The 21554-nt window shown below is 40.0% G+C and overlaps 1 protein-coding gene across 2 annotated transcripts; it reads left to right on the forward strand.

The window, feature by feature from the left end:
• Positions 1–14568: 14568 nt before the first annotated feature.
• Positions 14569–19844, forward strand: CIMAP3 (ciliary microtubule associated protein 3). Of its 2 annotated transcripts, none has more exons than XM_069599851.1 (6): positions 14569–14618; positions 14878–15020; positions 15650–15745; positions 16492–16622; positions 18066–18183; positions 19590–19844. In XM_069599851.1, exons 1-6 carry the CDS (start codon positions 14600–14602, stop codon positions 19656–19658), a joined length of 576 nt encoding a protein of 191 aa, XP_069455952.1. In that variant the 5' UTR covers positions 14569–14599; the 3' UTR covers positions 19659–19844. The 2 variants fall into 2 exon arrangements, with proteins under 2 accessions (XP_069455952.1, XP_069455941.1); XM_069599840.1 differs by having other exon boundaries at positions 14578–14618; positions 15647–15745.
• The last annotated feature ends 1710 nt before the right edge of the window (positions 19845–21554 follow it).

The raw sequence follows: 21554 nt of genomic DNA on the forward strand, positions 1-21554 counted from the left end.
TTCTCAGGAGTGAAAGAAGAGGTCCCTTCCTTGAAACCATATATAGTGGTCACTTGCGGCTATAATTGTACTGCATCACATCGTCCCCTGGCTTGGCTGATTGATGGGATAGACATCAGACTCACAAGGGCTAATCAGATTATTACCCCTTGGAATCTACAACAGAGAACAAGGCTGCCAGGGTCTGAGAGTGGCTTTGCCGTATAATATGTAAGTTCAGGCTCTGCAGAGAGAAGCTAAGGAGAAGGGAAAGTTGCTGTGGATGCAGACCAAGGAGATTAAGGGGAGAGGGGGGGAGGGTGGAGGTGGTTATGGAGAAAAGCCACGATGAGAGATGGAGAGAACATTTATCGATGGCTTTCCAACTCTTGATTCTAAACATTCCTGAGGCCTAGAGAGATTTCTGCCTTTGGGTTCTGTGAAACACCTCTATAACTATATAATAAATTTCTCTTTGCTACACATGCTGACTTGTTTGTTTCTTTATTTGCAACTAAAAGGATCCTAATTTATGGCAGAAAGTGAAGAGGAACTAAAAAGCCTCTTGATGAAAGTGAAAGAGGAGAGTGAAAAAGTTGGCGTAAAGCTCAGCATTCAGTAAACTGAGATCATGGCATCTGGTCCCATCACTTCATGGGAAATAGATGGGGAAACAGTAGAAACAGTGTCAGACTTTATTTTGGGGGGCTCCAAAATCACTGCAGATGATGATTGCAGCCATGAAATTAAAAGAATCTTACTCCTTGGAAGGAAAGTTATGACCAACCTAGACAGCATATTAAAAAGCAGAGACTTTACTTTGCCAACAAAGGTCCATCTAATCAAGGCTATGGTTTTTCCAGTAGTCATGTATGGATGTGAGAGTTGGACTGTGAAGAAAGCTGAGTGCTGAAGAATTGATGTGTTTGAACTGCGGTGTTGGAGAAGACTCTTGAGAGTCCCTTGGACTGCAAGGAGATCCAATCAGTCCATTCTAAAGGAGATCAGCCCTGGGTGTTCTTTGGAAGGAATGGTGCTAAAGCTGAAACTCCAGTACTTTGGCCACCTCATGCGAAGAGCTGACTCATTGGAAATCTCTCTGATGCTGGGAGGGATTGGGGGCAGGAGGAAAAGGGGATGACAGAGGATAAGATAGCTGGATGGCATCACTGACTTGATGGACGTGAGTCTGAGTGAACTCCCGGAGTTGGTGATGGACAGGGAGGCCTGGCGTGCTGTGATTCATGGGGTCACAAAGAGTCGAACACGACTGAGCAACTGAACTGAACTAGTAAAATAAGAATATAATGGTTCCTATTTTCTGGCATACTTGCCGAAAGTCAAACTCTGTTCTAAGTGTTTTACATGTATTTTATTATTTAATTCTCCCAACAACTTAGTGAGGAAGACAAGGTAACATTAATCCAAAACTGAATAACCCACCCAACATCTCAGTTCTCATTAATTGCAGAGCCAGATTCAAAAGAAGTCACAGTCCTAACTATTATGTTTCACTGCTTCCTTTGACACAGACCTCAGTGTTCTCAAGGCATAAGGCAGTACTGGTGTTAATGATGAGGTGCCTGCAGCTTTCTGGTAATGAGTATTCATTTATCAGTCTACAACGATTCTTTATTATTATGTACCAGATAATGTTCTAGGTACTAAAGACACAGTGGTAAATAAGATAAAGAGCTCACCTTTATGGGGATTACACTTTGCTGATAGGAATCTTAAGCAATAAATTAGTCAAAAAATAAAAATAAAAAAGAGGAAAATGAAACAGTAATAAAAAGTGACCAAGGGAAGAGCCAACTTTAGTCTGAGCAGTCCAGGAAGGCCTCTCTGGAGAGATCCCATATGAGATGAGCCTTGATATTACAGGAGAACCAATTGTTTTGAGATCTGGGAAAAGTGCATTTCGGACAGAGATGCACCAAGTACAAAGTCCTTCAGGTGTAAATGGAGATGAATGTTAGAAAAAGGATCAGGGATGACGTCAAAATCATGGTGATATGAGACAGTCCAGTTCATCATCGCTACACCTGCCTTACAAGAGATGTTGAAAACAGCTCTTCTAACTCAAACAAAAAGGCAAAAGAATTCAAAACTTTGAGTAAAGCGGTAAATGGAATCAGAAAATTTCAACTTCAGAACAGATTGTTAAACAGTTATAGAGTAAAAGTTAAAGGGGAAAAGCAGTAAAATTACTATACCTACTTTAATTTGGTAATGAACTCACAACTTAAAAAGGGTTAATTTAAAGGGAAAAAGCAGTAAAATTACTATACCTACTTTAATTTGGTAATGAACTCACAACTTAAAAAGGGTTAATTTGAGACAACAAAAGCACAAGAGGGGAAGAGGAAAAGGACAGAATCCATACAGGCAAATAAGTTGCTAATAGCAGAAAAAGGACTATTTTACCTTGTATAAAACTATGCTATGTTTTGTACAAACCTCATAATAACCATAAAACTAGAGCAGAGGAACAAAATGTAAAGAAAGAGGAAACTGAGAGAAACATCATAGAAAACTATCAAACTAAAATGGCAGACAGAAACACACAGGAAAAGAAACAACGGAGATACAGAGCAACCAGTAAGCAAAAGATTAAATGGCAGTACTAAGCCCTCACTTAGCAGTGATTACCTTTAGTACAAGTGAATTAAGTTCACCAATTAAGACACAGAGTGGCTGGATGTATTAAAAACAAGATCCAATTATATGCTGCCTCTGGGAAACTCAGCTGTTCTGCTTTGGGGTAGTTATCTGAAGAATATGAAAACATAATTTGAAAAGATACATGCACCCATATGTTCACTGCAGCACTATTTACAATAGCCAAGATGTGGAAACAATCTGAGTGACCACTGACAGATGAACAGATAAAGAACGTATGGTATGTGTATGCAGTGAAATTGTACTCAGCCATTCAGCAAAAATGAAATCTTGCCATTTGTGACAATATGAATGAAACCTAAAGATATCATTCCATGTGAAATAAATAAGATGGAGAAAGACAAATGTATGATTTCACTCATCACGGATATAAACATCAAAACACATACACACAGAGAGCAAATTGGTGGCTACCAGAAGGGAAGAGCAGAAAAGGGAGGAAAAAATGGGTAGAAAGGGTCAAGTGTGAGATGATGAATGGAAACAAGACTTTTGGTGGGGGGGATGCAGAAGTATACACAGATGTCAAACAATAAAGTCATACACATGAAACTTACATAATGTTATAAACCAATGTCACTTCAGTAAAAAAAAAAAAGAAGAAGGAGACCAGTGTTGCCAGGGAACAACTAGGGAAGGGTCAGATCATGCGAGGTGTTGAAACTTGGTTAAAAGTTTGGATTTTATTGTAAGTGAACTGTAAAGTAATTTGAAGGTTATATCATGATCTAAATGGAGCTGAGATAGGATTATAGAATGTGGAAAACCAGCACTCATGATGATCTTAGCTGAATATCTGCATGACATACCATGGAGATTGAAGACATTGATATGAGGGACTAGTGTCCTCAATGAGCAGGTAAAGGCAAGAGCCAGTAAAATTGGATTATTAATGTAATTACATTTCCAGCCAAAGAATGATAAAGCCTGGAGTAAAATAGAACCTGATATGGAATAACAGACTGGTTCAAAATTCTGAGAGGAGTACGAAAAGGCTAGGCATTGTCACTCTGCTTATTTAACTTATACGCAGAGTACATCATGCAAAATGCTGGACTGGATGAATCACAAGCTGAAATCAAGATTGCCAGGAAAAATATCAACAACCTCAGATATGCAGATGATACCATGCTAATGGCAGAAAGTGAAGAGCCTCTTGATGATACTGAAAGAGGAGAGTGAAACAGATGACTTAAAACTCAACATTCGAAACACTAAGATCATGGCATCCAGTCCCATCATGTAATGGCAAATAAAAAGGGAAAAAGTGGACATAGTCACAGATTTTCTTTTCTTGGGCTCCAAAATCACTTTAGATGGTGACTACAGCCATGAAATTAAAAGATGCTTCCTCCTGGGAAGGAAAGCTATGATAAACTTAGACAGCATATTCAAAAGCAGAGACATCACTTTGTCGACAATAGTCTGTATAGTCAAAGCTATGGTTTTTCCAGTAGTCATGTACAGATGTGAGAGATGGACCACAAAGAAGGCTGCGTGCAGAGGAACTGATGCTTTCAAAGTGTGGTGTGTTGGAGAAGACTCTTGTGAGCCACTTGGACTGCAAGGAAATCAAATCAATCAATTCTAAAGGAAATCAACTCTGAATATTCATTGGAAGGACTGATGCTGAAGCTGAGTCTCCAATACATTCTCCACCTGATGAGAAGAGCTGACTCATTGGAAAAGACCCTGATGCTAAAGACTGAAGGCAAAAGGAGAAAGAGGCAGCAGAGGATGAGATGGTTAGATAGCATCACTAACTCAATGGACATGAAGTTGAGCAAACTCTGGGAGATAGTGGAGGACAGAAGAGCATGCACTCCATGGGCCTCCAAAGAATCAGACACAACTTAGCAACTCAACAGCAAAAGAGAACACAGGAATTTGGGGAGGTCTTTTTGCAAGGAGTTTCCTATAATACTGAGGAGGGGATGTGAAGAGGTGGAGCACTAGACTTGGTGAAGAGCATGCAGCTCAGTTCAGTTTAGTTGCTCAGTCATGTCTGACTCTTTGTGACCCCATGAACTGCAGCACGCTAGGCTTCCCTGTCCATCACCAACTCCCCAAGCTTGCTCAAGCTCATGTCCATTGAGTCAGTGATGCCATCCCACTGTCTCATCCTCTGTCATCCCCTTCTCCTCCTGCCTTCAATCTTTCCCAGCATCAGGGTTTTTCCCAATGCGTCAGCTCTTCGCATCAGGTGGCTAGAGTATTGGACTTTCAGCTTCAGCATCAGTCCTTCCAATGAATATTCAGGACTGATTTCCTTTAGGATTGACTGGTTTGATCTCCTTGCAGTCCAAGGGACTCTCAAGAGTCTTCTCCAACACCACAGTTCTAAAACATCAATTCGTCAGTGCTCAGCTTTCTTTAAAGTCTAACTCTCACATCCATACATGACTACAGGAAAGACCATAGCTTTGACTCTATGGACCTTTGTCAGCAAAGTAATGTCTCTACTTTTTAATGTGCAGTCTAGGTTGATTATAGCTTTCCTTCCAAGGAGCAAGCGTCTTTTAATTTCATGGCTGCAGGCACCATCTGCAGTGATTTTGGAGTGCAAGAAAATAAAGCCTGTCACTGTTTCCATTACTTCCCCATCTGTTTTCCATGAAGTGATGGGACTGGAAGCCATGATCTTCATTTTTTGAATGTTGAGTTTTAAGCCAGCTTTTTCACTCTCCTCTTTCACTTTCATCAAGAGGCTCTTTCATTCCTCTTCACTTTCTGTCATAAGGGCGGTGTCATCTGCATATCTGAGGTTGTTGATATTTCTCCCAGCAATCTTGATTCCAGCTTATGCTTCATCCAGCCCAGCATTTTGCATGATGCATCCTGCATATAAGTTAAATAAGCAAGGTGACAATATACATCCTTGAGGGACTCCTTTCCCAATTTGGAACTCATCTGTTGTTCCATGTCTGGTTCTAACTGTTGCCTCTTGGCCTGCATACGGATTTCTGAGGAGGCAGGTAAGGTGGTCTGGTATTCCCATCTTTTTAAGAATTTTCCACTGTTTGTTGTGATCTACACAGTCAAAGGCTTTAGGGTAATCAATAAAGCAGAAGTAGATGTTCTTCTGGAATTCTCTCGCTTTTTTGATGATCCAATGAATGCTGGCAATTTGATCTCTGGTTCCTCTGCCTTTTCTAAATCCAGCTTGAACACCTGAAAGTTCACAGTTCACATACTATTGAAGCCTCGCTTGGAGAATTTTGAGAATTACTTTGCCAGTGTGTGAGATGAGTGCAATTATGTAGTAGTTTGAACATTTTTTGGCATTGCCTTTCTTTAGCTTTGGAATGAAAACTGACCTCTTTCATGAAAAGCATGAAAAATACTGCTGAATTTGAGGAAAAGCATTTTTGAACAGTACAATGGCTACTGGCTAGATCAAAGTGGTTTCCTAGACTAATGCTTTTTCCGCCACTATTTTCCTGCAAAGATTAATCCTGTCACCATTTCTAGAATGCAAAAATCATGGCAACCTAAAAAATTGGTTTGCCCCCTATTTTTGTGCTACATTTACCTATTAGTCATTCAAATTAATGTTTACTGTATACCTAATATGTGCAAGAAGAGGACAGGCAGAACCCAGCACGCATGACCACTCTAATCTCACCTCCTTTGATTCTTCTTATTCCCTCTACTTCAACTATGTTGACATCTGTGCTGTTTCTCCAATAGTCCAGGCTTGTTACTGCTTCAGGGTTTTTGCACAAGCTGAAATATTCTTTCCTGAGATTTCCATTTGACTTTCTACCTCACTTCCTGTAGGCCTTTCCTCAAAGCTACCTTTCACCATTCCTGGCCAAGAAACTCCCTTTTCCTTCTTCCTCTGTTTTTCCTATCAATACCTGATATCACATGCATTTTATGTGTTTATCATTTTTATTGCCTGCCCTGCTAGAATTAAGGTCAATGAGGATTAACTTCTGTGAGCCTCTGATCATGGCTATATTCCCAATGCCTAGAGCATATTATAAGAGTTTAGTAAGTACATGTTGAATGAATAAATCAATGAGGGCAGGAAGGGAGATGGTAAACAAGTTAAGTAAGCCAAGCACTGGACTGGGTACTTTATATAGGTTATCTCCTGCATGGTGAATATTGTCCTGGTGTTACAGGTAAAGAAATTGAGGGAAAACTTGTCCAAGATGATGAAGTTATAATAAATGGCAGAGTTTATTTTCAAAATTGGGCCTTTCTGTCTTCCTCTACACCATAATGTTGCCTTGTAGAAAGCACTGTCACAATGACTTGAAGAGGTGACTTCAAGGGTGGGGCTGTTGCTTAGCAGCCAGTCTGAGTTACACTGTCCAAAGTCTTGGTTAAAGTCCACTTATAAAATTTGTCACTAATGGAATCAATACATGAGAGAGCCAGGGTTTTTGAAAGTCCCTATAAGGAAGAGTTATGGTCCAGAGCTTCTCGGAGATTTTCAAAGCTCATGCCATCTGTCCTATCCAGGAACTTGAAGGAAAACAACATTATGCTACAGAGTACCCAGCCATTCCTTTGGGACTTTGATCATGGTAATCATATTCTTGAACTCTAGCACATATATGTAAATTCATTCCTTCAGTATTGGAGTCTAACTGGAAAGCCATGGGGTAGGAACCTTGATCCCAGTGGGGATGGGGTCAGTGCTCCACTCTACAAGTCATGAACCTTGACTAGGGGTGACACCCATCCAGATGAAAGGGCACCATTAAAAAATTTGCACAAAGGTACCCTTGGAGTTAGATATAGCCCTGGCATGGGGGTGGTAGGTTGAAATACATTAATATTTATTAAATGCTAATTTTAGGTTAGTCACTTGCTGCCATATGATCCAGCAAGTCCACTTCTGGGTATACAGTCAAAGAAAACAAAAACACTAATTTGAAAAGACACGTGCACCCCAATGTTCATAGCAGCATTATTTATAATAGCCAAGGTATGGAAGAAATACTAAGCAGCCATGAAAAATAACAAAATGTTGCTATTCGCAACAACATGGATGGAGATGACGGGGTATTATATTAAGTGAAATAAGTCAGATAGAGAAAGACGAATACTGTATGACATCACTTAGATGTGGAATCTAAAACATAAAATAATGAAATAACAAAAAAAGAAAGACTGAGATACAGAGAACAAACTAGTGGTTACTAGTGGGGAGAGGGAAGAGGGTGGGGTAAAATAGGGGTAGGGGATTGGGAGATACAAATTACTATGTATAAAATAAATAAGATACAAATATATGTCATACGGCACAGGGAATCCAGTCAATATTTTATAATAGCTACAAATAGTGTATAATCAATAAAACTTTGAATCTATGTTGTACACATTAAGCATTCAATATAATATTATAAATCTACTATACCTCAATTTAAAAAGAAATGGAACATTGCTTTCACTCCAAGTGTTCCTCAAGTTCCCTGTTAGTTATTCCTTCCACTCTCTTTTACAAAGCTATCCTGACTTCTAACATATAGATTAGCTTTGCCTATTTTTGAACATCATGTAAATTTGCTCATACAGTGTGTAAATATTCATGTCTGAATTATTTCATTCAACTCTGTGAGATTAATCTACATTATTAAATGTGCAGGATTTTATTCATTTTCATTCCTGTATCGTGTTAATTTACATGAGTATAGCACAACATATTTTTCCATTCTAATGTTAATGGACACTCAGTTGTTCTAGTTTGGGGAGTATTATTGGTAATATTGCTTTTTAATGTTCTTGTAATGTCTTTGGAACACAACTGTATGCATTTCTGCTGAGAACATGTAAGGAGTAGAAATTATTAGATCACAGAGATGTCTATGTCCAGCTTCAGTAAATACTACCCATTTTTCAAAGTGAATGTATCAATGTACACTTATACTAAAAGTGTATTAAAGGTTTTTAGCTATTTCACATCCTTAGCATTCTTCTCCATCTTTAAAATTTTAGCCTCAGGTGGGTATGTCATTGTGGTTTTAATTTGCATTTCCTTTTTGACTGTTGATATTGAGCAGTTTTTAATATGTTTACTAGTCATTTGGATATTCTTTTTGTCTATAGTGTGCATTCAAGCATTTTACCAATTAAAAAAAATAGGTTGTTTTTCCTTATTGATCTGTAAGTGCTTTTATTTCTAGAGATCAGCATTATCCAATGGAAATATAATTCAAACAATGTTTAAATTTTCTAACAGTTACATTTAAAAGAGCAAAAAGTAGAATATGAAGTTAACTTAAATATGTTTATTTAACCAAATATATCTAACTATTATCATTTCAACATGTAACCAATATAACACTTAAATCATAGTTTGTACACTTTGTTTTCATTCTAAGCTTTTAAAATCTAGTGTGCATTTTATACTTACATACATCTCAATTTGGACTGACCACATTTCAAGTGCTCAGTAGTTACATATGGGTAGTGGATATTTTATTGTACATTGCAGATTGGCAACCCACTTTGATATTCTTGCCTGAAGAATTCCATAGACAGTAACCTGGTGGGGTAGAGTCCATGGGGTCGCAAAGCGTCAGACACAACTGAGCCGCTAACACTTTCACTTGCTTATATTTTCTCTCATATCTTGGCTTCCTTTCTCACCCATAATTATACATACATATTTTTAATTATTATTTTGAAAGTTTCAAATCTAAAGAAAAGCTTCAAAACAGTACAAAGAATTCCCTCAGCTCCATTCACACAAATTCCTCAGTTGTTAAATTTTGCTTCTATTTCTTTCCATAGATAGATAGATAGATAGATAGATAGATAGATAGAGATATATTCTTTTTTTCTGCAATGATTCCCCATCCCTTCTAAAAACTCTACTGTTACTATCCCTGAGATTCTCATAAACCATGATCAGAACAGCTCTTTCAATTTGAAAATCAGATTGATACACTATTCTTTTTTGTTTGTTTTTATTTTTTTTCCTCTCTTATTATTATTATTATTATTATTATTTTACTTTACAATATTGTATTGGTTTTGCCACACATCAACATGAAAATCCACACACCCTATTCAAATTTGTTGGCCCAACAACATATCTTTCCTATCTCATCCAGGATCCTATCCAGGATTAAATGTCGTATTACATTGTGTTCATCAGTATACCTCAATCTGAAGTAATTGCTCAGTTCTTCTATGTCCCTCATATCTTGGTACACATACATTAACTTTGTTTTTGTTAGTCTTCATATGGAATATGTATCCCATCCTTTTTACTGTTATTTCTTTAGCACTTAAAGACACTATTCCATTGCTTTCTAGTTTCCCTTGTTTCTCTTACGAGTTCATCCTCTAGGCTTATTGTTGCTTCCTTAAAAGTAACCTGCCTTTTCTATCTAGCCAATCTCAAAATTTTCTCTATTTTTCATACGTTTCACTATGATATGACCAAATGAAAATTTCTTTGTATTTATCTTGCTTTCAGTTCAGTTCAGTTCAGTCGCTCAGTCGTGTCTGACTCTTTGTGACCCCCTGAATTGCAGCACGCCAGGCCTCCCTGTCCATCACCAACTCCGGGAGTTCACTCAGACTCACGTCCATCGAGTCCGTGATGCCATCCAGCCATCTCATCCTCTGTTGTCCCCTTCTCCTCCTGCCCCCAATCCCTCCCAGCATCAGAGTCTTTTCCAATGAGTCAACTCTTCTCATGAGGTGGCCAAAGTACTGGAGCTTCAGCTTTAGCATCATTCCTTCCAAAGAACACCCAGGGCTGATCTCCTTCAGAATGGACTGGTTGGATCTCCTTGCAGTCCAAGGGACTCTCAAGCGTCTTCTCCAACACCACAGTTCAAAAGCATCAATTCTTCAGCGCTCAGCTTTCTTCACAGTCCAACTCTCACATCCATACATGACCACTGGAAAAACCATAGCCTTTACTAGACGGACCTTAGTCGGCAAAGTAATGTCTCTGCTTTTGAATATGCTATCTAGATTGGTCATAACTTTTCTTCCAAGGAGTAAGCTTTAGACTAGAGCATCTGTTAAATTCTGGTTAAATGTTTTTCATCAGTTCTGAAATACTCTCAGCCATTATCTCTTCAGCTCTAGCATCTGCCACATTCTCTTTCTCTCCATTCCTCGTGGAACTTCAAATTCATGTGTGTTAGAACTCTTCACTGTTTCTCCTCTGCCTCTGTATTTTCTATCCTTGCCTCCTCAAGCTTTGGTCTGTAAACTTTCTTCTGATTCATTTCTCATTTCATTAATTTCTTTTCAACTTTTATAATCTTCTGTTCCCCATGTATTCATATCTTACTTTTGGTGATGGCACTTTTTATTTCCACATTTTTTATTTGCTTTTTTCTTACTGTTTCTAAAATTCTCCATCTTTTCATTTAGTTTCTTAAATATAATTATCACCTTTACCATTTGCTGAATTGATATAATACCATTAAATCCATTATGTTTTAAAATGAGACACAATATATTTAAAACATTATATAAATGTTGAATTACTGATCCCCATTCAATTAGACCACTTCGCCAGGGGAAGTAGTTTCCTAGAATTGTAATTCTTATTAATACAATGGCCTCATACACAGTGAAATGAGGAAAGCAGATAACTAACTCTTAAGTCCATAACAGTCTCCATAAGCATCAGGCATCCCTTGATGCTATCATCATAGTTAGAAATGTACATGACAGGACCTGCTGAATTCTTTAAAAATTCTTCATCAAAAGTGGCTACATATGAAATTTTGTTTATTATTCTGTTCCAAGTAGTCACCTGCAAAGTTTCATTTACACATGATCATCATTCAAAAAACCCATCACTTAAAGATTCAATGATTCTTGACAATCCTTAGAGATACCTGAAATTCTGTTTAACTTCTGAATTTTACCATCACACAATTAACAATACAGGAAATATACATAAAATACAGTCTATCTTTGTACTATGTCTGGATTGACTTTAATGAAAAGTTGATAAATTTGCATCAATCTGGATGTATGTGGACACTCTTGTGTGTTATATTAGTAACATAAACATAAAGAGTGATGGGGGAAATTTTCTCTTTCCCTAAGTACACTGAGGTCTTTATTGACTTTGTTTTTAGAGTGTAATCTATATTTTTCTTTTAGCCTTGTACCTGAGAAGCCAAGAATCTGCTTCATGATCACAAATCTCCTTGCTTTCTTTTGCTTCCTATGTTCACTCTGCAGTCTTCAGCCTTCTTGTAAAACCTGAAGCCAAGTACAGTTAAAGTCCACTCTTGATACTCCAATCGCTGGATTCCTTTTGGGTTTATGTCTACTTAGGTGTTTTGTTTGGTATAAGAGTTTGCTTTATATTGAATGCTGAACATTTTGCTTAAAAATTATACAACTTATTTGGGGCTCAAATAATGCTGTTGTACAAGATGATTTACTTTTGTTTTGGGTATGCAATAAGGGTAGAAATAGATTATCTTAATGGAGCTGGGGACTAGAGTTGATGCAAAACTAAATTTCAGGATTTTTTTCTTTTTGAGAGCTACTCTATTTATTTACTTTTATAGCTGAGTTGTATCTCTTTAGACTCCTAACTAAAAGTCCAGGGTGTTTTCCAGTCTCTCCTCTGCCATGGTCAGCCTAACTTTTACTCCCCGTTTTTAGAGACTGTTTGATCAAAATTCTGCTCAAATTCTCTGCTTCTCAGTGAGATTTTTAATTAGCGAATGTTCAAAGGGAACGACAGCACCAACTGTTGGGCTCACCATTTTGGGCTGCTCTTTCTCCAGGGTCTTTGCCCTTCAGATTCTTTTTTCTTTGCTATATCTCTGATATCTTGAAATATGTATGTTTTATCTGGTATTTCTATCTCTTCTCAGCTGGAGAATTAGTCTGAAGCAAACCAACACACCAGTGAAGAATATGTTGTCATAATTTCAAAATACTTTGTGAGACTTGTTTCATGTTACTAATAATGTAAACACTAATTTCCAAAAAACACTGTGGGTACTACAAATATTAATATCCCTAAAGACAGTGAAAATAATCAAATTAATACTATGTCTCTTTACATTTTGTTTACCATCATTGTTACTGCAATTATATTTTGAGTAGAAAGGAGACTTGAAGCAAATTGTTCAATAATGTTGAGACTATATTGTTATTCCAGTTAAGTTTTGTTTCTCTTAAGATGTTCTCCTATATTACTGGGCTTTCTGCATTACATCTTGAAAAAAAAAGAACAAAACACTGTCTTTTTTGTATATATGTCAAATACAATTTTTTTTTTCATAGAGGCCAGGAAGACATTGGAGTGTTTGTTATATAGGACTTGACACAATTCACTGTGTAATTGCACAATGAGCTACAGGTATCCAGCCTTCCTGGTTCACTGACCAGGAGCATCGCCTCAATAATTTTTAACAAGCAAAAGGCTTCTGTGCTGTCATTTCAGTCATGTCTGACTCTTGGCAAACGCTATGGACTGTAGTCCACCAGGCTCCTCTGTCCATGGGATTCTCTAGGCAAGAATACTGGAGGGAGTTGCCATGCCCTCCTCCAGGGGATCTTCTCAACCCAGGGATCAAACCCATGTCTCTTATGTCTCCTGCATTGGCAGGCAGGGTCTTTACCACTAGTATCACCTGGGAAGCCCAGAAGACTTCTCTAAGTTTCCCAAATATCCTCTAGGACTCAGGATCACTTCTCTTGGAACCTGCATTAGAGCTATAAAATCATGCCTGTAGACAGTGCTAACCCTGGGTATGTGTGGATCCCAAGATCATTCTTAGAAGCCAAAGACAGAGTGTATCAATAACACTATCACACTGTGCTTTCTGTTGCCTGCCACACTTGCCAACTCTGAAAGTTATCCTAAAATCAAGTGAGAACAAGTTAGGGCTAATATCTAGGACAAAGGTAAAGAAGTCATCATACACCCTGATATTTCTTCTTAGGTTAGGGTGGGAGTACTCCTAGGCTGGCTAGACACTGTTGTAGTAATAAAAACCTCTCCTATTGTGACCTACCAAGCACTAGGCAATGACCCTCTTTAATCCTGTTATCTTAACCCTCTCAACAACCCTATAAAAAGGAATTACTGTTCCTAACTTAGAGATGAGGAACCTGGGACTTAAACATTAAGTGAAAAGTGAAAAGTGAAAGTGAAGTCACTCAGTCGTGCCCGACTCTTTGCAACCCCATGGACAATGGCCTGCACCAAGCTCCGCCATCCATGGGACTTTCCAGGCAAGAGTACTGGAGTGGGTTGCCATTTCCTTCTCTAGGGGGTCTTCCCGACCCAGGGATCAAACCCAGGTCTCCTGCATTGTAGACAGACGCTTTACTCTCTGAGCCACCAGGGAAGTCCTAAACATTAAGTAACTGCCTCCAGATTTAAGCACTTTTATTCCATTGTGCTCTTACTGTTCTGCTTAAAGAGACCTTTTATAGACTTGAGCCCCTCTTAAGGGTATAAGGGGGTAGCCTGATGGGAATGCCTTGAAGAAAAGGAACAATGGGTCTAAAATAGGCCTAATATGGAACTATCTAGGCTCCATTAGGTTCCCAACTTCCCTCTTCTGGGCATTGCCCAGGAAGCCCACCTCCATAGATCATCACTGCAGATCCTGTGTTTTTCTACATTCCTGATCCTGGCAGCCCGGATTTCAGGGTATTCTGCACATGGAGGAGTCCGTCCTTCCTCAGTAGTGCATTTCCAGTGGCCCAGCTTTCAAAGCTCTTCAGCCTACAGCTTGGATCTAGCAAACCCCCTACCTCCTGCCCAGCTTCAGAGTTCTCACTCCCCTGGATTCCTGGCCTGGGAGGCGCAGTTCCTGCCCCAAAGCGGGCTCTGCAGGAATCCCCACTGCTTAGTCGGCTAGCTCTGAGCCACTCCTCTGTGAGAGCTGGGCAGCTGGGGCTGCCCAGCCCCGCCTCTGTTTCTTGGGCAACGCAGTACACAAACCCCGGGCCTGGTGGAGCTCCTGAGATGTGCTTCGTTAAAGCAGGTGAGGAGGGCTGTAGTAGGGGAGTCTACAGTAGAGGCAGGAGGAAGAGTAGGAAGGCTGGGAAAGAAGAAGGGCAAAGGGAGGCGAAAATGCAGTTCATCTCTTTACATAGATTTGAGCTACCCTTTACATGGATTTTTCTTAAGGGTCTGCCCTTAAGAGCTCTGTCCCGTGGCCCACCCCTCACTAGCCCTGAAGCTCTCACTTAGATCAAGGGGCCTTTCCTCATGTGAAGTTTCTCTTCTTTCTCTATCTGCAGAGCCGCTGCTTAACTACTCCTTTGGAACACGTCAACATAGGAAGATCTTTCCTCACATCCGTCCCCCAAGCTTGTTGGGAAACACATTTCCCCCTATTAGGGGAGCCCCCAACAGAGGGCCTGGGTGTTACATAGCAGAAGATGTGAGTATGCACCTTCCCTTAGATGGGTCTCAGTTCCCAGACCATTATCTAAGGAAACCCAAGTTTTCCCGAATAAAACCCTGTGAGATTTGTGACTATCAGGGTCCCAACATGAGAAAGTGCCCTGGTTCTCTACAATCAGAGAGTAAAGAGCCACTGTTCCCCTTTGCCTTCCCACCAAATGCAAGCCTGGGCCTCATGCAGTTCCCAGGATTGTTCCTTCACTATTCACAGTCCCAAAGACCAGTGACTCAGTATCTCCGCTTAGTCCAAACCTGGACTGTGGTTGTGCTGATAGGTAGTTTATGAAATTGTATAATCATACTGATAGTTGAATTAGAGCAGATTCAGCTCTGTGGGACCCAGAAAAATGTGTAGAAAAATTTCTATACATTCACTGGAATGTATAGAAATGGCATTCTCTCCACCTATCTAGCCACATTCCTTTGTAGGAATGCAACTGTTTGTGTTACTTATGTAATTATATGGTCATGATTCAGAAGAATCAGGAAAGAAAGAGCAACTTTGGCAGAGAATATTCAGGAATACTTTAAGTTCACACTGTTTTAATAACTATAATGTTCTCTATATGTGTTTTTTCTTTGTTTTCTACATAACACCTGAAGAAGTATGGCTTGGCATACAATCTCTCCAAGATCCCAACCAGTAAAAAAGGATACACTCTTGGCGCCAGAACAGCCATGAGGTTTAAGCCAGTTAACAAGGTTAGACATGACTGAATGTGCTTAGATTTCACTGTGATCCATGTTGCTGAATGTATTTGCATTGGGGAGCATAGCTGGAGGCTACCTAAAGAATATGCCCCAAATTCAAGACAAAAAATCTTTTGGGCAAAAGCCACTTAAAAACCTATCTTAAAAGCATGGATATTAACATGGCAAATGTGTGTGTGAGTGTCCTGGGAGAGTAGAAAATGATTCTAAGAAGAAATAACACCAAAGCAAGGTTTTAGCCCTGAGACACTTGCTTGTAAAATACTGGAAGCTTTGTTTATACACATCACATAATTATATGTAATATATAATATCTTCTCAGTTAAAAAACCAATTCCAACTTCTGCACTCTTTTGTGTAACTGGATTTCAAGTCTCAATTATCTTCTGTTAATCTCTTGTTGGACTTTTTCTTGATGCTTAAGCTCAGGAAGAGGGATACTGGCTCCAGAAGAATCTGAGTGGGATGGTGGGATGGTGGTGGTAGTAACTGTAATAAGTTACCATGGTTCTCTACCCTCATAGATTTGTTTCTACAGCCTAAGCATTAGGTACCTTTATGTAGCTGAACCATACACTTATCTTGGTTTTCTACCTATTGTAGGCCATTTCTATAGATTGAGGTAGTTAAACCATAGATGATACATGACAGGGAGAGGATAGCTTTGTTTTTTCTAATTAAAAGGCTTTACATGTATATATCACCCTCTAACATATTGATCTTTTTCTTGGAAACAGGATATGACACCTTACCCAGGCATGTACCAGACAGTCAATGTTCAAGAGCAAACACACAAACCAAATTTTGCTCCATTTAATGCCTTGTTGCCTCGCTTTCGGACATACTCAAAGGACTCTTATTATCCTGGGTATGTGCCCCTTTTTCTGCTGCACTTCAACAAAGAGCAATAGGAAAGGAAGTACAAAAAGGGGTTTCATCCTAACCATGCCCTCTAAATAAGAAAGCATCTAGCTTTAAAGATTCAACCTCTTGCCTTCTAGATCTCTAGAAATTATAGAGTGGTAGAGTGTAGTGGTTCATTCAATGAATATTTATAAAAGGTCAAGCAGTTTTGTGGATTCCAGAGATTTTGCATTAAACCCATCATACAAGATTCCTGATATCTTGGAGCTTACATTCTAGAGTCCAGACAGATGAGAAGCAAACAAACAAGAAAATATCAATAGTAACAAAGAGAGTGACTATATAATTTATTAGTTAGCACATGACACTTCTGAGACTTGAAATGGGGTCTTATTAATAATTATACCAAGACAGTAGCCATTAGCTGGGGCTGTTATAGACGCGCTAGGAAGTAAGGTGACCTGGTGTTGTGCTGAATGAAAGCAAACAAGATGAGGATATGATACAGAGTGGTGGACTAAAATCTATATACTTTGGCAAAGATTCTCAAGATAGATCTTTTAGGGAAATGACACTTGTTTCTGAAATCATTATGACAAGAATGAGCTGGCCCTGTGAAAATCTAGGCCTGGAGTTTCCCAGGCAGAAGGAACTTCAAGTACAAAGGCTGTTATTGGGAAGGAAATTGGTGTGCAGAAAAAAAGAAAGGTTAGTGTAGCTACAGTATCGTGGGCAAAGAGGAAGTGAGAATGGGGTGGGGAAGGCAGGGGTGGTGGTGGCTATAGTACATAGGCCAGTAGACCAAGGGCGGCAGTCTCTGTGCTTTAGGAAGCCACTGAGAATGTGTGGAATGGTAGGGCATGGGGGTCAAGGTCTTTTTTTTTTTTTACTGGTGAGAATTTCAAAGATCAGAGAGTGAGTGTAACTTTTTCAAGGTTGTAGTAAGGAATAGAGATATTGAATCTTGATTCCTATGTCCACTCTACATGTTATTTCCACAGCAAAGAGTCTACACCAAAAGAATGTTATGAACAAAGGCTATAATTAAATAATCCCATTGTCAAGGAATTTTACATGGTTCTACTTTACTGACACCAGATCGTTGATACTTTAAATTAGCACTTTTCTTTCCTCCTCAGTTTTACATTGTGAGCAGTACTTACACATCACTGTGTTAACTTTATCATCCACCATTTCTGGGATCTTTTGATCTCTCAGCTAAGGAGACTGAACTTCCAGAAATATTTTAAACTGGAATTGAGTTTTTACTTTGTCAAGACTAGATACTTTGAACACTGAAACTTAGTTAGAAATACTTTAACAAGCAAAGGACTCCTATATGAATCAGTTGACTGCCTTTTCCCAAAGGGTTAGGACTCTAGATTAGGGGTGGAAGGTCATATATGATCGCTAACTCATTACACATGATGTTCTGTATGTTTTATAGCCCTACCACATACAACCCAGAGATAAAGCCACCCAAGAGAATCAGATGGCCAATGAAATTTGGATCTCCAGACTGGGCTCAGGTTCCATGTCTACAGAAAAGAACCCTGAAAGCTGAGGTAATACTATTGGACTTCTCTGGAGCCCTTTACCTAATTCTTCCATGTGTATCAGTGATTCTTAACCGGGAGTCTGTGAATAAGCTTCAGTTAAGTCCTTGTTCCCCTGAAATTACTTGCACAATTTCGTGTATATACATATGGGAATTTTTTTTGGAGAGTTACCCAATTTCACTAGATTTTTAAAGTGCGTGTGATAGAACAAAAGTCACATTTTCTTATTTAGTCCTTAAATAATCTTCTGTGGTTAGTCCAAAATAATTATTCTCTGCAACTGAGGAGGAAACTGAGGCTCAGATGGATTAAGTGGCTTGTTGAAGTTGCTCAAATAGAGCCTAGATCTGGTGACTTCTAAGCCACTGCTCTTCCCATCACACCACTTAGTGTTAGATCATCAAGGGCTGTGGATCATTCTGCCAAGAACATGGATTTTTAGAACAGACTACCTGGGTCCAAATTCTAGTTCCATATTTGCTTGCTGTGTGATTTTGTCTAATAATCTTACTTTTCTAAGCATCAGTGTGCTTACTGTTAAAATGCATATAATAATAGACTCTATCTGATAAAGATGTAAAGATTGAGATATTGTAGAAAAGTATTTAGTGCCATATTGAGCATAATAAATGCTCAGTCCATGTCAGCTATCATAATTCCTGAGGTGCCCTTTATTCTCCAGTGGAACTTGGGATTAATTCTGCAAGTATGTATTAAACACCAAATGTATTAACATCATTATGCTAGGGCCTATGGGTAACATTCAAGAATTAAACATATGATTTTTCTTTTCAAGAAGCTTACCAGCTATAGTTTTAAAATAATTAATTAATTATGTTTCACTGTGCTAGGTTTTCGTTGCTGCGCATGGGCAGGCTTTCTTTGGTTGCGGCAAGCAGGGGCTACTCTTCCTTGCAGTGCTCAGGCTTCTTAATGCAATGGCTTCTCTTGTTTCAGAGCACAAGCTCTAGACACGCAGGCTGCTGTAGTTGCAGCACATGGGCTCAGCAGTTGTGACCTGCGGGCTCTGGGGTGTGGGCTCAGTAGTTGTGGTGCACAGGCTTAGATGCTCATGTCATGTAGAATCTTTCTGGACTAGGGATGGAACTCATGCCCCCTGCATTGGCATGGTGGATTCTTATCCACTCTACTACCAGGGAAGTCCTACCAGCTATACTTGACAACTTCCCAAGTAGAAAATAATTCCTAGTATGACATTTCCAGAGTAAGACGACAAAGAGTAGATGTCCAGAGCAATGCTGAGAGACTCAGTGAGGTTAGGTTACTATGGGGTTGAGGTTCAGCTAGGCCACAACAGGTATAACATACATGCCTATTTCACAGAGCCAGGAAGACCAGAGGCAGTGGGTTCTCATTTGAATATTGACCTAGATAATATTCTTTCATTGCAGCTGCCCACAGACAAAGACTTTAGAAAGCGTCGGAACCGTCTGGCCTACCTAAGCCTGTACTATGACTGAAAAGCTGTGACTCCCTTCACGTGTGCCTCCTGACCACCAATCCTCCAGGACAGTGCAATGCAGAGCCCAGAGGTGCTCTTGTCTTTCTGCATCGCTCTGACCCTCCTGTCTGCCAGCATGGGGCACAGGGAGGGCAAGGGCCTCATAAGTACTACACGACAGTATAAAGACTAGTTCAGAAGGCTCTTTCTCCTTGTGCTGGTTTGTTGTGTATTCATGTAGAAGGGCTAGAGGGATTCCTCCTGAGTGTTCAGTGGGGTGGCTTCATGACTGAAATATTATACTTGTGGGTCCTCGCCCTCTAATTCCCAGCCACAAGTTTTATGTTGTCTACCACTAGCCTGGGACTTCCCGGGTGGCTCATCAGTGAAGAATCTGCTTGTGATGAAGGAGTTATGGGTTTAGTCTCTGAGTTGGGAGATCCTCTCCTCTGGAGAAGGAAATGGCAACCTATTCTAGTATTCTTGCCTGGGAAATCCCATGGAAAGTGAAGCCTGGCAGGCTACAGTCCATGGGGTTGCAAGAGTTGGACACGACTTAGCAACAAAAGCACCACACCACTAGCCCTGGTGATAGGAGACAGTTTATTGTTCTATACATATCAAGGCTTTGAATGGCTTGCTGGGCCTTGTTTGGGGGCTTTTTGGATGCAGAGGACACTTAAAGGCAGAGTAAATGTTTTAGGAGTGCTTCAAAGTGTCCAAGTTTCCCAGCATGGAGCGGGAAGGTCCTGATTTGACTGCTTTTCTCTGTGCTGTGCTGAGTCGAGTCTGACTCTTTGTGACTCTGTGGACTGTAGCCAGCCAGGCTCCTCTGTTCATGGGATTTTCCAGGCAAGAATACTGGAGTGGGTTGTTGATTTGATTGCCTTTCTCAGGTTCGTGTAAAACTCAAAGAACCAATAACCCCCTCCCCCTTTCCTATTACATCATCTATTTAGTCTGTCAGTCATCATCATACTGAATTCCAAACATGCCTCAGGCAGAGTGGCAAGCACTGGGGATGCAGCAGGAATCAGAATAGACTCATCCACTGGCTCCATGGATTGCAATATGAGAAGGACTTCCCAGGGAGGCTAGTAGATTGGATCTGCCCCTGACTTCCAGTTTGAATTATACCCGAAAGCCTCACAAGTTGCTCTAGGTGTGCCAAGGTCAGAAGTCATGAGAGCCATGTTCAAAGTACTCATCTAGACATTGCCTGGTGTGTGTTCATTTGCTCAGTTGCACTCCCACTCTTTGCGGTCTTATGGACTGTAGCCCACTGGGGTCCTCTGTCCATGGAATTTTCCAGGCAAGAATACTGGAATGGGTTGCCATTTCCTTCTCCAGGTGACGTTCCCCATCCAAGGATCGAACCTGCATCTCCTATGCTGGCAGGTGGATTCTTTATCACTGAGCCGCCTGGGAAGCCCAGACATTGCCTGGAATACAGGCCTTTTACTTCCAACACAAACCTTAATAACTCAAGTATGGTTTCTTCAGAATGGGCATTAAGTGTAGTCTAGCTTCTTGTATTGGGAAGGTCCTTCTATGCCTACTCAGCCTTCTTATTTATTTATTTATTTGGCTGTGTTGGGTCCTGGTTGTGGCACAGAGGGTCTTCATTGTGTCATGCAGGATCTTTCTTTGTGGTGCATGGATGCTCTAATTGTGGCATGTGAGCCCAGTAGTTGCAGCGTGTGGGCTCCAGAGAATGTAGGATTCAGTAGTTGTGGAACTTGGTCTCTCTAGTTGTGGCACATGGGCTCCAGAGTATGCAGGCTCAGTGGTTGCGGCACACAGGCTTAGTTACTCACAGCATGTTACTCACAGGATAACGTGAGTTACTCACATGGATCTTAGTTCCCCTACCAGGGATTGAACCCATGTGCCCTGCATTGCAAGGTGGATTCTT

The sequence above is a fragment of the Ovis canadensis genome, chromosome 1 (assembly GCF_042477335.2).
Source record: "Ovis canadensis isolate MfBH-ARS-UI-01 breed Bighorn chromosome 1, ARS-UI_OviCan_v2, whole genome shotgun sequence".
NCBI lineage: Eukaryota > Metazoa > Chordata > Mammalia > Artiodactyla > Bovidae > Ovis > Ovis canadensis.

Coding starts and splice junctions, on each gene's coding strand:
- CIMAP3 (XM_069599840.1), top strand. Junction 15,746..16,491: donor GGTTTAAGCCAGTTAACAAG/GTTAGACATGAC, acceptor TCTTGGAAACAG/GATATGACACCTTACCCAGG. Junction 18,184..19,589: donor AAAGAACCCTGAAAGCTGAG/GTAATACTATTG, acceptor CTTTCATTGCAG/CTGCCCACAGACAAAGACTT.